Consider the following 17,188-nt stretch of genomic DNA (forward strand, 5'->3'; position numbering starts at 1 on the left):
CCGTTTCCTCGTGTCGGCCAGCGCGAGGCAGACACCGCTGGACCCGCTCAGCTGTTTCCAGTTGAGGCAGCATCACCTTGTGAAGGGGGTAAGGTGTTTGCCTTACTTTGCTCAGACACCCTAAAAGGAGGTGCTTCAAAGGTGGTCTTGAGATGAATGCACATGTTGCAGACCTCTGCACTTGCAAGGGGCAGCAGCCATTAGCAGGCAGCAGAGATTGGCAAGATGGTAATAATGTGCACCTGCAAAGTCACATAGACTACTTTGACTACGTGTTTGAGGTTGGATTAAAAAGAGTAGTTAGAATACTACCTCAGCTTAACAAGCAGGAAACAAGTTGTGAATGCAAGATGAAAAATCCAGCAAGCAAAACAGTTATGCAAAAGATACATACTTCAGTTCACTCTTGTGTGAATGACCTGGTACATCCCTTAACACTCCCAAGCCCTCAAGCACAAGAACTATATTCAGCTGTAGGCTCTCTTGCACATGCTCACACAAGGCCCTCATATCTAACAGTTTGTTTAATGATGGGTAAGGCACACAGTTCTAGTAACTAGAAATATCAAGCCAATGGGAAATCTGACAGGCCTAAGAGCATAGGCAGCTTCCACATGTTTGTGGAAGTACGGTGTGCCAAGAACGATGCCATTGGGGAAGACTTCCTCTGATGACAATGAGTGCCATTGGTGTGCTATAATAAGACTACAAACTCAATTCCTATCATAGCACTTGGCTCACTTATCATTGCTCTTGATGAACATTGAGAATCAAGACTACAAAAAGCCAATTCTTCATTGGTGATTGCCTGTGTTACTGGCATTATTCCATAAAAGACATCCTTAGGAAATGACAAGTTGAAATTCTCTTAAAAAGAAAAAAGTTAAAATTGCTCTAAGTACTTCAACAATAAAATATCTTTCACTTTGGCACCTAATATTACTTCTGCCTTGAGAAGAATTATAGTACCAAAAAGCCTATACTACTATTCTTCCTCATTATTTTCAAGTATCTTTTGGATTTTAAAGTTCAAACACAGCTTCAGTAAAACACCTATGGTTTGACTTCTGCCTAACTTTCATCCCTCTCAAAAGTGTGAGAGAAAGATGATAACATACCAGTTATCCAAGTTTGAGTGAGGTTCATATACCTTAGTCTCGGGAGGTTTATTCCATTAGAATCAGAATAGCTCTTAGAAATCAAGCTAATTTTAGGATTACATGTTTAGCATGATGGCAGTAGGAATTCTAATAATCAGATACAACCCTAAAAGAAATAATCACCATTTTGCTTAATCTGAAGATTGATAGGGTGAGAAGGCAGATCTAACTACAATAGAATAACAAATACTAAGGGAATTTTAAACAGAAATCAGTACTAATAATCTTAACTCAGATTTTTTTGAAAAAGAGCTATTTAAGTCATAGTTCTAGCCCTGTGGCGTTCTTACTTCGTGCACCAAACTTGCGTCCCCCTAGGGCCCAAGATGCGATTAACTCCTACACAATGAGTTTGTGAACAAGTTTTTATTATCTTCTCTGCATCCCTTCTGCTATGACTTTGGTTTGATTGTATTCAGGTATTTGCTTTGTTATTAGCTGTTATTCTTCCCAGTAATGCTGAAGTTAGGGGCCAATCTGAAAGTTACATTATCACTCTGGTCCTAGGAAACATGCATACAAATACAGTGATTTCTAGAAGCATGGCAGAAGGCTTACAGATCAACTACAGGCATAAACTAGTCTGTTTTTTCTAGACAGATGGTATTTTTCTTCCCTATTTATTTGTCCATGGAAATTAATTTTCAGCAAGAAACATGACACTGTTGAAGTTACTAACACACTGAATATATCTCCATTTGATTCTTTTTTAAAAAAAGCAACCAGCCATATGAATCAGAGTAGAAGTTAATGTAGTTTTTCGTCTCTTGCAAAAAGACTAGTTCAGCAGACTTGTTGGGGGGGAAAGGCACTTTGGCTTCAGTAGAGTAATAAGTTGTGACGTAGCTGCACTAGTTGTTTCACTGTAGTTTTAGTTTCTAATACTTACTGCAGTCTTTTGAAAGACTTGCTTCCTGACTCCAGTTTATTTCTATGAGCAACCTAAGTTAGTTCCCACTTTCGTACAAATATGGAGAACAAGTGAGCAATATAGAATCAATTCTAGTAAAAACAGTCACACTGTGTGCTATTAGAGAAAATATTTTGGTAGTATTTCTATTTTAAACCTTTCAAATGAAAGCTAAGACTCCTCACAGAAGCTTGTCCTTAATCTAATTAATAGTTTAGTTTTAACTCCTGTAGCAAATTTTAATAATAAACCAGAATACTACTTTTTTTTTTTTTTAATTAGAATGTTGATATTTTGAAAGTTACCGACTTCCTTTTCCCTTCTAGCCTCCATACGGCCACGCTACTTTCAGTACTTCTAAAAAGGACATGAACTCACTCACATTAATGATACACAAAAAAAGTTTTAGATATTACCCAGTCTCCACAAAACCCTTAATGCACGAGCTATGTAAAGAAAGCACTGTCTGTATTTCTTGAAGTGCTTCAAGAGCTTAGATATGTCTTGACAATTTCATATTTTAAAATACTATTATTCTACACTCGAGAAGAAGTTAACAAATTTTTCTACAAACAAAACCCAGAACCTTAGCTAAGGACAAATAGTACTATTGAAAATGTTGAGCAAGAATTTAACCAGAGTCTCCTTTCTAAATTCAGAATTAAGGGGCCCTGATAGAACTTGTGGTAATACAGGTTTATTGTAAGACTGATGATTTTACTTGCCATACCATAAATGGCTTTTATAGTTCATTCCTCTGTTATTTCCACTTTCAATTTTTAAATAAAATAAAGATCACAAGGTCAAGGATATAGTACTTTAATAATTATTCATGTCTATTAAACCTTTCACCTTCTATTTCCAAAGTCAGTCAGAATAAATATTGCAGGTATAAAAATGGTTCATCTATAAGAATTTATACATAAACATACCAGATTTGCTTTAGTGTCTTGATGGTCATTCCCAGAAATGTCCTCACAAAGGCTCAGAGGTGACTAGTGCACACTAGCCATTCATGTAAGACCGAACTTAATACTCACTGATGTGCCTTGCACAGCTAAACCAGCTCAGCCCTCAAGGAGGCATCTTCTACCTTAGCTGCTTCTGCCAGCATAGAAAATTCAGTTATCTTTGTTACAAGAGCATTTATACTAAGGAAGTGAAGTGGTGATTTTGTCCTTGCAGCTTGCCAGTTGAAATTAGTTAATTGAAAACAATTGTGGTTTACACCTGATTTGTTTCTGTAATGCACCAGCAATAGGCAGTTTTAACTTGAATGAATGTTAGTTTTTCATATTTCCTCCTTTCTTGATTAGTAAAGTGACAGGTTTTCCCAGGGCTTTTAAACAAGCAAGAAAAACATAACTAAGAAATAGTTTTCTGAATAAACATAACAGATTTAACTCCATCATTCAACACCGATCTTCAATACATACAGTCTGCTGAGAAGTTGAGAAATGTACCTCCTTGCAACAATAGTAACTTACTGCTTCTGAGCAAGGGTGACTACTGCAAATGTCTCCAAGTGAAGATCTGCGATAGCTATGTCAAATTATTAACCAATGATTTTCTAAATTCTAAATATATATGTTTAATAAAAGAGTACATTTCTTATAGGAAAACTACAAATCACATCACTAGTGTTACATCTTATTTAACTGTCTTATTTTCCTGGATAGCCTACAACATAGAAGGAACAAATTCTTCTATACAGTATATTTTATATATCTCTATATATATACTTTTCGGCAATGGATTAGTTTGTAGCCATGTCAATCAGATGCTTTACATGTCTTAACTAGCTGTATGAATTCCAGTGCTGCTATCAAAGAAAAGGCAATACTAGCTACTGCGGTCACAACGTAGATTGGCTTAAGGTGCTGCAGAATTTCAAGGCAGTACTTGTTAATATTTCAATGTGAAGGATGTATTTTTCTAGCACCTACAAGCTAGTATGGGTCACTATCAATTACTCATACAGAAGTTATTATCTTAATTTCATCATTTTCTGCACATCTATAAATTAAGAAACATGTTAACATAAACAATTAAATGCAAAAGCACATTTCCAGAAAGAAAAGTTCTGTATCTATTCTCTTAGTTCTCCATTATGGAAGCAAAGTAGTATTTTGCAGCCCAGACTAGAAAGCGATGGGATTGGTTTTGGACAAGATCAGATCTTTTTGTTAGCATGGATCTAACTGGGATCATTGAGTCAGACTTGGGTTTTTTTGGCTAAGATTAATTTGTTTCTCGATTAGAAAATGTTTATGGTAGACTAGAACAAGAGGTCGTGGGCTACAGAAAGTTGAAACCATGGATCAACCAGAATCTTTTCATATTCTTTTACCACTTACCCAATTACTTTCTAGGTAGTTAATCTATTGATATGCAATATCCTAAACAGGAGATGGGATAGGTTTTTTTGAACTCTGCAAAATTAAGCTGGTTACATACTGTTTGATTTATCTTCTTGTCTTTGTTGACCTTCTTCCTATTTGGATTTGAGTAAAATACTGCTAATAAAGATTTTTACTAGGACTTTTCATCACAGATATGCTTTGTATTTTCACACTGAGAAGGATGTGAAGTAATCATACAGAGAGCAGCCATTTGGTTATTCTGTAAAATTTCAAATATATAAACTTTCAGTTCTGCAGTATATATTCTACATGCCTATGTAGGACTGGTTCACCTAGCCAGCACACTTGAAATTCAAACAGGCTTTGGTGTTTTTCAGATGGAAGAAACAGAAGTATTGTGACCAGAATGCAGGGATACCCTCTATTTTTCTGGTAGCAGAAATAAAGCCCGAAAGTGATGGTAAGGAGATTTTTCTTGATGTCATAAGGTATAAATGGTCAAAGCATACAATGATAAAATTGTCAGTGCTTTTCCCTCCTTCCCCTTAAAACACACAAATACCCTAGGTAAAAATAGCTAAAAATTACATTAAGTTTGGCTTGTTATCAGGCTAAATAAAGTATCTCGAGTAAGATCAATAGATGTCAACCCGTTTCTATTATATTGAACAATTTAAGAAAAAATGGTAGCAGCTATTTCACATTTTAAATCACATGTTAAACAGATTGCTGCTCTTGGTGTGCATGCTTCAGCCCTTGTCTGTTCCAGTACTAAGGTATGCTTCAGGGAGATGTCACTTATGCAGTATTTCTTTGTGTCTCTTCTGTAATAGTCCCTTCCCTGCCATTTGACACTTTAGTTTAGGTCACGAAAAGATAAAAGGTAAGAAATAGAGCCAATTAAGATTGTGAGTTTATTTGTTCCAGCTCATCAGTTAGAAGGAAACACAAATCAATCATTGCAGGTCTCAGTGAAAAAAGCTCTTTGGATATATTAAGAAGGTATTTTACTTCATCAATGTATTTGTTTACTAAAAAGACACTGAGTGACTATATAAAATGTGTTACAACAGACAACATTCATGCTGACTCTGGCCTGCGCACTTTCTTGGGTGCTTGCTTTGGTGTTTTTGAAGACTTCTTGGCTGACTGTATTGATTTGCCAGCTTTAGGTGTTGCAAAAGACTTTGCTTCAGGCTTTTTAGGAGTCTTTTTCATCTCTTTTTCTTTTATTGCTTCCTTGGGCACGCTGAGCTGCTTGGATTTTTTCTGTTTTGGTGATGTCTGCAAGTCTGCACGCTCTTCTGTAATTTTATCTTCTGTTTTTGGAGTCTCCGGAGCTAAAGGCTGTTTCTTTCTCTTACCGAGGGGTGTTTTAGTTTTCTTGCCCAGGTTGCCACCTTTTTCTGGACTTGGTTCCATTTTCTGTATTTAAGACACACAAAAAAATTACCCTTCCACCTAAGAAATATCTCTACTGCTTTTCAAGAAGGATGAATGAAAACTGTTATAAATGACAAATGCTTTATATTGACTGAACTGTGCCCTAGCCCAAATAATCTGTTCACATTTCAGTCGGGAAGCAAAAGATCAAACACAGAACTAAATCATGAAAATGATTTAGTGATAATGAAAAAACAACAAAATAGTAAGAAAGTAAATAGACTTAACAGATGTGAGGATCCTTTTGACCAGTAAAGTCACTGTCCTCTGCTGGCAGAGCTTTAAACCACAGTCCTCTGCTTGCCGCATTTCCAGGCTTAATAGATTGACTAGAGATCAGCTCTCTTGGAAGTCCAGCTGTACACACACAATTGGACTACACTCTTACCTGTGCACTAGGCCTGGTATTCCCTAGAATTCATCACATATTCCCACATGACCCTCATGAGAGAAGGCTGCTGTCACGAGAACAATTCATACAACCCAACTTTATCTATATCTGTTGCGGGTCTCTGGAAACAGGACTCTGGCAATCACATCACATGAGCTAATCTAGACCTGTTAGAGAAAAGCAGCTTGAAGCAAGCTGTATGAGTTTTTTTGGTGGGCCTGCCCATAATCATAGTTTTAGTTTGGGCATCCCTGAAGAGGTACATCGTTAGGAGTTTAAGGATATGCTCCAATCATGAATGCAGTATAATTAAGTTTTATCTTTAAGTGTTATTGTTTTATCCATCCAAATATCTTTCCTAGATATTTGCTAGATGTCAGTATTATCAGTCTGGTTGTTTTGCAGACACATTAATGACATGATCCACATCATTTGGTGTTGGACTAGATGATCTCCAGAGGTCCCTTCCAACCCTGACCATTCTGTGATCTCCAATACTGGCAACAAGAAGTCTGTACAGTATTTCATGCAAGCTGCTAGGTCTCAATTTGCGTCATGTGATTGTTAATGTTGCATATTACTATCCTAGATGTTGTTTGTTTTTCCTCAAGTTTTGCACTCCAGGCAGAAAATGATACATCAAAATTTAATTTTACAAGAAATCTTGAATTAAAAAATTTATTATGTATTAAGTATTAAGCTGTTTCTCAGTCATTTACCCTTTCTTCTGACTTCAGGCTTGTTATTCAACCTAGGCAAAATTGCTGCTATTCAGAAAAATACATAAAAGGACAATAACCCCTGGCATCCTTTGTCTGTAAGAGGGGTTAACCAAAAAAATAAAAAAAACCAAACCAAACCATCTTCCCAAGGCACCTCCCACATACACTAAACTCTTGCTTTATGATATATTAGAAAAAAAAAAACCAACAGTTTGCTTTTAGTGTATTTACACTTACTGTTCCCTAAGGAGCAGTGAACAACTTAAACAGTTCAAAATCTTCAGTTTTAACCAAAATGTGAGTTTCTCAATATTATTCAACAATTACCTTCAGCTCAGCTAAGATGGTTGTTTGCATAGGCACCAGTTGTGGAATTTCTTCTTCGTCATCATGATCACCTGGTTCTTGGACTACTACTTTTTCTTTTATCGCCAGTTCCTTGGTAGCAGCAGCAGCATTAATTTCAGTTGTCAAAGTGACTTGACTTGCATTTGGTTTTTTAGGTGCCTTCTTTGGTTTCTTCTTCTTTTCCTTCTAGAATTAATTGGAAGTACATCTCAGACAAATCCCTATAGCAGTTCTAAATGTATAATAATTGTTTAAATATGGTGAAAAATAAGACAGTCTAGCAACAGTAATTTAAATATTGTTGTTTAATAGACCTGGACTAGTCAACCATATGTAAAATATGAAAAAAATGCATTACTTTCAGAAGTTAATTATAAACAACTCATAAGTAAATGATAATAGTGCCAAGATTACAGTCTTTAAGTTGAATATGTATGCTCCAAATTTATTTTAGACAAAATAACATAATAAGCAGAACTCGGTACAAAGGATTAGCTAATATTTTTGTTTAAAAAAAGAGTAGGTGAGCCTCCCTTCATATATACAAATATATGAGCTTGTGAATTATTCATATGCCACTTATTAGTAAATAAATAACGGATGCATAGTCTGTATACCTATATGTTAATGAGTGTATTTTTAGAACGCAAATATGAATAAACAGTAGCAGCAAAAGTTCTAAGAATCAGTCTTAGCTCCCTACAGTTTAGGACTAGAAATAACTTCCTGATAGGTTGTAAAAAGTAAACTGGAAATAAGTGAGTTTCCATGATTTTGTTAGTGTTGCTGAATACATGAAGCACTCAGAGTGAAGAGCACCTAACCTATTTGTAGCCACAAGCACCTGGGATCACCTGCTAAAACATTTAAATCCAACATATCAGATACTATAAAGCACAAAAGGAAGCCATAGAACTAGTCATTCCTATTTGGTTTTAGGAGAAGTTTGAAAAATTCTTTTTTTTTTTTACCTTTACTTCCTTTTTTTTGAGAGATGGCTGTCTGTCAAGCTCATCCAAGTTGGAGATATTTGCAGTAAAAATCGGAAGTGCAACTGATTTAAGTGTTTTGAGGTGAAGAATTTTTACATTTTTCCAATTCTGCAACAACAAAAACCAGTATGTTATGTAAAAATAAAAAGGCTGAACTATGAACCGGCTTGCTTTAATGCAGTCAATCAGCAGTACCTTTGGTAACTTCTTAGCAATCACCTCAGCTGCTGCAATGACATTATCTAGTATCTCATCGGCTTTCATTCCAGTGTGACCTATACGTGCTGTACTAAAAGAAGAAAAGAGTAATATTTATATGTCGGCAAATAAATATCCTTCAAGTTACTTGTTCTTAGGCATACCCAGAAATGAAAAAAGCCCACTTATCTGCAATTATCTTGACTTTCATAACAGATAGCTGGCTAATGCAGAAGTATTTTGTAATAACAGTCAGAATAGGTTTACCTGTATCAACCTTTCCATATTTGGATATGCAAATTCTGCCTTGTATTACTGAGCCAGTTGAGATCATTTTAGATGAACAATAAATGAAAAAAGTCTTACAATCATAGAATGTTTTGGAAGTAGTTTTTATCTAATTTAACAGAAGTATTTTTCTAAGGTTGTACTTGCTGCTTGATAGTGACAGTTGCCTAGAAATTCCTTAGGTATAAGGAAAAAGAGTACAAAAAAAGAGGACAAAAAGTAAAACTTTACAGTAAAACTTGTTATTAAGTAGAACTTAATACCTTGTTATTAAGTAGAACTACGGATTTCTTCATATAGGTTAAGTTCAAAATAGCCCACATCTGGAATGATGACCCTTAACCTCTTTTATTCACATATCAAAGGAATAAAAATAACTCATTTAAAATTCCTACAGTTAAGGTACAACTGTCCTTCAAGGGAAGTATTAACCTACTCATACTTACTAACAGCACCCTTTGTTGGTAACTGGGAGTGTAGTTCCCTGGATGTGTTTTTGCAGTTCCTTAGCAAGATTTTTGGCTTTCAGATTTACAGACAAAGGTGCCCTAAAAAAGAAAGAAGGGGAATTAAAAAAAACCCAAAACACTACAAAAACCCCAAACCCAAACCCACTACCCCCCAAACCCCTAACCAACCAAAACTTTACTAAGAACCTAATCTTAAAAAAGATAATGCAAAATGGATAGACAGAATTTAAAGACGTACTTTTTCCTTTCATAAAAGTGTTTTCCTAGATGTGAGGGCAAGAGCCTTCTAATCCGGTCATCAGACAGAAAGAGATCGAACCTGTTCAGAAGGCGACGCTTTGCTTCAAATAGTTTATACTCTTTTTTGAGAGTTTTGTATGAGATGATCTGCAATGCAAGTAACAGTTTAGTCCCCACCGCTGAAAACACAGACTAGAACACTTCTGAGAACTGCACAGAATTAACTGCAGAACTAATAGTCTATCATAGTGCATTGTTTTAGAATGCTGAAGACAATCGATAGAAAAAGGATACGGTATTTTTTGTTTTAAGAATCAAACAATTTGGATCTCAGGCATAGTAACTGCGAATCGTCAAAAAGAACTCGACTACAAGGTAACATCTAAATCAAGGTTAAATACAACAAGAAAACTATTTTCTAGTTTTATTACTAGTAGTGTAAACAATCCAATCCAGCTGCAGAGAACTCAAATAGTCTTTTACATTGTGAGTTTTTCCAGTTGCTTACTCAAACTAAATATTGAGCATTTATCTAGCAATTACATCCGATGGCTAAAAATCCTGCTTCAAATCGAAGAAATTATTCTGAGTAAATTTTGAAGTTTAGAAAAACTATAGTTTGAATAGTCAGAAATATCCTACTAGAGATCAGTAGCTTAGAATCATTGAGATTCAACAGCAGAAAACAACTACTTTCTGCTTTCATTAGTACAAGAGGAAAAGAAATGGCAGTACTGTACTAAACCATCATATAGCTCCTACCTGGCTAACACTTTTGATCCCGTTCTGGATTAGAAGTTTCCTGTACAGATTCTCAGTCTGTTCCGCTGATAAGTTCGGTTCATCCTTTGTGAACAGGCAAACCTCAGCTGTTTCTGGTCGAATGCCATGGGGCAGTGGTCTATAATAAGAATACGAGATGGAACGTACCGCCTAGAGAGATCATTACCCTTTAATGAGTACCACAGGGAAGCTATGTACCTAGATTCTGGTCTTTGTTAACTACTAAACGGCCTCCACGGAACTATACTTTTAAAAGCACACAGAAGTGTAAAAGTTAAACGATCATATACCGTGGCTCCAGGCAGATACCGCTGAACCCCTCTGCCAGGAGTCGTTACCACGTGGGTCCTGGGAGCAGGAGGAGGACCATTCATTCTCCTCTCTTCACACCATGGTTGCATTCAGCCAGCAGACAGGTCTTTGTGGCCCAGGTAAAAAGATGTTTAAAAGAAAACTTGTAACTCATATTCAGTTTTGGGCACCAGAAGAAAGAAGGAGGGGTCCTTCTAATGATTTGGTGGTGGGTTAAAACAAAGAGGACGTTGATTTCTTTTCTTGAGCTTCAGAGCTGAAAGGCACGTACCTTTTAATTGGCAACCCACAAACCCAGTGCCTGCTGCGTGCGGGAAGCGGGCACAGCCGAGCTCTCGGCGACACCCGTGGTGGGGCAGAGCAGCGGCCTGACCCGAGGGCTCCCGCTGTGCTCTTTCCCAGCCAAAGGACATGAACCACCCCTGTAACTACACGGACGAGGGTGAATCTCTTACATTCTGATGACCTGTGCCACCCGCGGGACCTTCCACACCGTCACCAGCAGGTGGACGTTCTCGCTCTCGTTGAGGAGCAGCGCGTCTCCCTTGGCTTTGCTTCTGCCGAAAGCCAGGAGGGCCTCCACCGCCTTCTTCCCCTGCAACGGCACGACAGTGGCGGCGACCGGAGTTGAGTTAGCCTAGCCTAGCCTAGCCCGGCCCGGCCCGGCCCGGCCCGGCGCCCCGCAGTACCTGGGCACGCTCCAGCTGCTCCGGCCCCATCGCCATAGCTCCGCTGGCGCCACGTGCAGCAGCCGCGCCTGCGCAAGCGCCGCCTTCCGGGGCACGGCGGGGCACATCCGGGGGCGGGGCCGGGAGGGGGCGTGGCTCCCGCCCGTCGCGGTCTGCTGAGGTGGCGCCGCCGTAGGGGACAAGGGCAGGTTCGGCAGGGGGCGGCGGGGACGTTCCGTCCAGCCTGCCCCTGCAGCCGGGCCTGCTGGCCGTGTCCGGTCGGGGCTTTACAGCCTCCAGCGATGGGCACTGCGCACCCTGTCTGGGCGACCCGTTCCTAGGCCTGCCTGTCCTCACGGCGAAAAACTGGGTTTTGTCGTACTCGCCTCTTATCAATTGATGGTCCAGCTCGGGATGCTGCTGGCCACCTTTGCCTCCAGGGAACATGTTTTAGGTGTTTGGCTTGCTGTGCCCCGGGTCCTTTCCAGCAGAGCTGCTCCCCAGCTAGTCTTTCTGCAGCCTGCTTTGTCACACAGGGCCGCTCCTTCCCTAACTCAGATTTGCATTTGCCTTTGTTGAGTGTGGAAAGGTTTGTGTTGCCCAGTCCCTCCAGCCTGTCTAGGTCCCTCTGTACGTGAGCCCTGCCCTCGAGGGTATTGACTGGTGCCCAGGTCTGATGTCATCTGCAAACTTGATGTCACCATGCTGAAGGTTACTAATCAAAATATTGAATAGAACATGTCTGAGGATAAATGCCAGCAGTACTCCATTTGTTATTTGCTTTCAGGTAGAGTACATGCCATTATCTCTGCCCGCAGAGCCCCATTGTCCAACCAATTGTTAGCCATCTAGTTGGCCATCTGCCCAGAAAACAATGTTTAGGATACAAGAAGATTGTGGGAAGCTGTTGAAAGCTGTGCTAAAGTTGAGGTGAATGCCATCCATGCTTTCCTCTCATCTGCAAAGCTAGTCATTTTGTCATAGAAAGTAATCAGGTTGGTGAGGATGATTTGCAGTTGGTCATTCCATGCTGATTGTTCCCAAGCACCTCCTTCATGTGCCCAAAAGCATATTCCAAGAGGACTTGTTCCACGATTTTCCCAGGGACCAGGTGAGCATGACTGGTCTGTGGCTCCCAGATCTTCCTCTTGGTGTTTTCTGAAGGTGGGGTAACATTTGCTTTTCTCCAGTCAGTGGGATCCCCCCTTCAATTTCCTTTCAAAGATGACAGTGTCTTGGTCAGATTTCAGCCAGCTCTCAACATCCTTGAATGCAGCCCAACTGGACCCAAAATCACTTGCCCTGCTCAACAACCATCCCACATGTCCTTGTTTGGCTTTTTGCTGCAACTGTTGCAGTAGAAACTCTTGTTGCCTGTGACATCATGGCCCATTTCAATTGCAGGTGAGTTTTTATTCTCTTAAGACAATCCCTACATGCCTGTTTCTAGATTCCTTCTTTGCAGCCTATCCCTGATTTTACCTCCTCTATTACTGTCTTTTTGCACTGGAGTGCTGTTGTTAAGTTCTCTGTTTAGCCAAGCCAGTCTCGTGATAGATGTACTTGTTTTCCTGAGTATCAGGAAGAACTGTATTTATGATTGGAGGGGATTGTCCTTAAAGACCTGCTGCCAGCTTTCCTCAGCTCCTTTGCCTTTCAGAGCTGCCTCCCATGGGATCCTGCCAAATGGTTCTCTGAATAAACCGAAGTCTCTCTTCTGAAGTCCAGGGACTGAAGTCTGCTATGCATCTTCCTCCCACACCTCTCAGCATCTTGGACTCCACTATTTCCAGGTCACTAGAGCTGAGGTTACCACTGATTATCACATGCCAAACCATTTCTTCGTTATGTGTGAATAGTAAAGGCAGAACTGCTGCATCTCCATTTCAGTTTAGAAATGCATTGACTGACTACATGGAAGTAGCTTAGTTGTGGGATGCTTATTCCATCCAGTTCCACACTGGGTAAGTGCATTGTTTTGACATCAGATCTAGCCTGGAACTATTTTTGCCTCATTCTCACAGTGCTGTGTGCACCCTGGCAGCTTTGGGATGTCTGCGTTCATCACAGAGGTAAGCTGCTACCTGGATAATGCAGCTATGCATAACCAGGGGTTAAATACACATGAAATTAGGAGTCTCAGTCATTCACTCTTGTCCTCTAGATTTTTTCCTGCTCTTTGCCTTTCTATTTATGGCTTTATTCCTTCTCATCAGATGTCTTCCAACAAAATTTGTTGTTCTGTCTGTGTGCCAGCACAAAGAGAAAGGAATTCAAATACCATAGTCTCTTGGCAAGCTGCTTTATGTAATGATTTATGTTTTCATTCTGCTGGTAGTGTTCATGGAGCAACAGTGGAATAGTTGATGGCTTCAAGACATCCCCAGACTTAGGAAAGAACTCTATGGTCATATACTGATATTAAAGAGTGAAAAAAAATCCCAGAAAATGGAAGTTTTAATTTTCTATTGTATGGTTTGTACAAACGAACAAAATAAATGAAACTGGCTGAGAAAGAGAAGCTATCCTTTGTTGCCATGTAGTCATATGAAGTATTGATTAGAGAAATTACTGGAAGACGAGGAACATGCAGAGTAGCCAAATAGCGCAGATTCAATAAAATATTTTCAGCGGCAGTAGAACTTAAGCATATGATACTAGCTGCGGTGTTTTATAATCTGATCATTGTATTAGCCTTGCTTCTATCTCTGCATAGGCTTTGCAGATTTTAGAGCAGCCATGTTTTAATAAAACATCAACATATTAGTGGGACATGTTAAAACAAAACAGAAAAAGTCAGATGACTGGGACATCTCTGCGAATAAGCCAGGCTCGTCTTATACGATATGATTGCACAGCGTCTTATACGATATGATTGCACAGTATGTTTGAAGCCTGACTGTACTGGGTCAGCATAGAATTAATAGGATAAAACTAAAGAGACTATTAGTGACTCAAATTCCATTTTTTCACATATCAGTTTCATCCAAGTACATTTTTCTGCAACATTTTAAGTCTGATGTGACTAAATTTTACTACATGTGATTTAACTGACTTAATATGATTATTTTCTCTGGAAAGGTGTTTGACGTGACTAACAGAGCTGCCTTGGAAAAATAAGTTAATCTCTGGATAATATTTCAGTTTAATACAGCATGCAGTGAATATAGAGTGTGCTTTTAATTTAGCAAGTTCACAAATTAATAGTTACACTTACAAGGGAAATTAGGTTACTGCTGTACACTAAACATATTCTGCTGTAGCCCTCAATTTAACTTTGTCTGATGATGAAAGTATTTTTCCTTAAACCATTTGTCACACTTATTTAAATGTTAAGATTTTAAATGACAGAATTGCAAGCCATTCTACCTCATTACTTAATTAAGAGGATGTTTCTATATATCCCTAATTTTATACTTTCTCCTAGCAAAAGGGATGTACAAGTAGCAATTGTTTCAGCTGTAAACAGGTCTTTAAGGTTTAAGATTATTCCCTTAATGTGCATCCCAAAATGTCCGGTACCAGGCTTGTGTTCCCCCAGATTATTTGATGGGAGATGTAAAAATCCCAGGTCTAGATGTGTACTTCTTGTAACAAAAGTAGCAAAAAGAATATGCAGAAATTAAACCAGGAGTAAGAAGTCCCTTACAAAAGAGATCTCAGAAGAGACTCTCCCGGCTAGTTCTGGAGCTCAAGCACTAGTTTTCTTTAGATGGTGTTCCTTTGCAATCCTAGTGTAAGCCTCCAGCTATAATCTAATTAACTGTCAGACAGATGGATGCTTACAGTGCAAGTTATTCACTTATTCAAAGACTACTTTCTCCGAAGAACAGAGGCACCTGTCTTTGTGACATAAGCTGCAAAGTTTTCTTGCTTCCTTTGCCTATCATCAGTTCCACAGGCTTAACAGATGACAGAAACAGTCTCAAGTACCTTTTTTTCATCCAACAGTTAGTCTATCATATCTCTTATTACTCTTGTTCAGAAATACACGGACTTTTTCAGGTGTATGTAACTGAGGGGAGATGTAGAAAAATCCAGTTTACGCTGGAAGTTGACACTTTTTGGGAAGGAAAGGCAATGAAAGGAAACGTATTCTTAAGTTATACATACACACAACAGATTTTGGATTTGTTAGCCTAAATTTCCATTTTATATTAAGACTAGACTCCTTTCTAGCATTTCTTCAGAGGAAAAGAAATATTTTGTCACGTTTATAGTGCGTCAAAATAAACACAAGGAAATAAACAGGTTCACAATATAGAATCTTCAGTAGTAACTCCAGTTTTGTTGGTATATTTTTCTTTACCAAATCCTCTGTAGGGTATACAAAAACAGCAGAATAAGTAAGAGCCTTTAAGTATCAGTTCAGGAAGAAAACAGTCTTGTCTGGAGTACATTTCATTTGCTTTAACATCATCATTTAAACTGTCTGCATTAAGAACCAAAAAGCCAGAGTAATACAGAATCAAATACTTAGGACATTGAAACAATCTTTTTTTCTTATGTAATATTCAGTAATAAACACTTATAAAACCACATTTCTCATAATTAACATAGTCTTTAACATATGGACTGGTGCCATAAGTAGTCTAACACAGAGGTTCTTCACTGAGCAATTTTCGCTGGGCTTTTATGCCACTGAAAAAAAATTTGCAGAGGGGCATAAAAATTCAGGACCAGGAAATATCCCCATGGATAGACCTCCTTAAAGCAGCCGTTTTTCTTACAACACTATTACACCATCATCAATAGCTTGTTGTTCAAGAATACAATTTAGTACCAGAATAAGTGTCTCAGGAAACCGGTGCCATCATATTTGTGTATCTGCTCCCGATTGTCTGCAAAGATGACCAAGGTAGCTGGAATGGTTTCAAGTAGGTAGTTGATGGCAATGTTAGTCAACTGATTGGTGTACCCAGTCCTCCATTTAGTGTGCTTTACTTCTTGTAACTTGCAGAAAAAAAGTAATTATTTTCCTGTTGCAAAATAATTAGTACTGTTGCACATTCAGATTTTTTTTTTTTTACATTTAATTATTGTTACATATACCAAAGGCTTTCAGTTCAAGGACATACAAGGTCTTAATTTATAGAGTTATAATTTATGGTTTTATAAGTTACATCATGGCTATACACTTAAGCCATACCTACACTACAAACTTTGGCCAACAATCAGAGATAACGGATGTGATCCTCATTGGTACCACACTGCACATACAGACTGCTGTAAATGCCGTTACACTGGGGCGGGGGGAAGCCCCCACATCCCTCTTTTCTGCAGAAACATGCTCACAGTTTTGCTGGTATGAGTTCCATCCACACCAGGACCCAGGAATACTCTGCCAGTATCACACACTAGCAGTTACACTGGCAGTACTCCTAGGGTTCCTGTAGCTTCAATCCTACTTCTAGTTCCTTTTTTTTTTTTTTAATTTTTCTCCTTCCTTTCAACTGTTGTGGTTGCACAGCTCCTGTATTTTTTTCCATCTTCAAAGCAGCACACCATGTTTTCACAAAAGGAAGTATTCAAAACGCTCATTTAAAAAAGTTTATTACATCAGTGATTCAGCAAATGGTATTTATTTCAAACAAAGCCACATTATCTTTTTTCTTCTTTCATCTAGATTTAGCTGTACGCAAGAGTAGTAAAAATGGGACTATAAAATGTAGAATGGAGATGAAATGACGAAGTTGAGGTATAGTCTGAGGACTATTAAAGTATAACGTACTTTCAGCTCTTCTACCCAAAATGCAGCCAATTTATGTAGATTTATGCCTTACATTTTCAAATCAGTATGTCTGTTACAGAATGCAAGTATTTTATACCCAAATAAAAACCTCCTACAGGTTAGCAATATCTTTAATTGTATAATGTAGGTTCTGTTAATGAACAAGAAA

General features: G+C 38.5%; 1 protein-coding gene across 1 annotated transcript; it reads right to left on the reverse strand.

The window, feature by feature from the left end:
• Window positions 1–5,513: 5,513 nt before the first annotated feature.
• On the reverse strand, window positions 5,514–11,366 carry RSL1D1 (ribosomal L1 domain containing 1). The gene is made up of 9 exons (XM_009886580.1): window positions 11,310–11,366; window positions 11,076–11,215; window positions 10,288–10,426; window positions 9,524–9,672; window positions 9,262–9,363; window positions 8,525–8,618; window positions 8,309–8,437; window positions 7,317–7,523; window positions 5,514–5,858 (listed from the first exon to the last, which is right to left on the reverse strand). Exons 1-9 carry the CDS (start codon window positions 11,343–11,345, stop codon window positions 5,514–5,516), a joined length of 1,341 nt encoding a protein of 446 aa, XP_009884882.1. The 5' UTR covers window positions 11,346–11,366.
• Window positions 11,367–17,188: the final 5,822 nt, after the last annotated feature.

This window comes from Charadrius vociferus, unplaced genomic scaffold (genome assembly GCF_000708025.1).
Source record: "Charadrius vociferus isolate BGI_N301 unplaced genomic scaffold, ASM70802v2 scaffold46, whole genome shotgun sequence".
Classification (NCBI taxonomy): Eukaryota; Metazoa; Chordata; class Aves; order Charadriiformes; family Charadriidae; genus Charadrius; species Charadrius vociferus.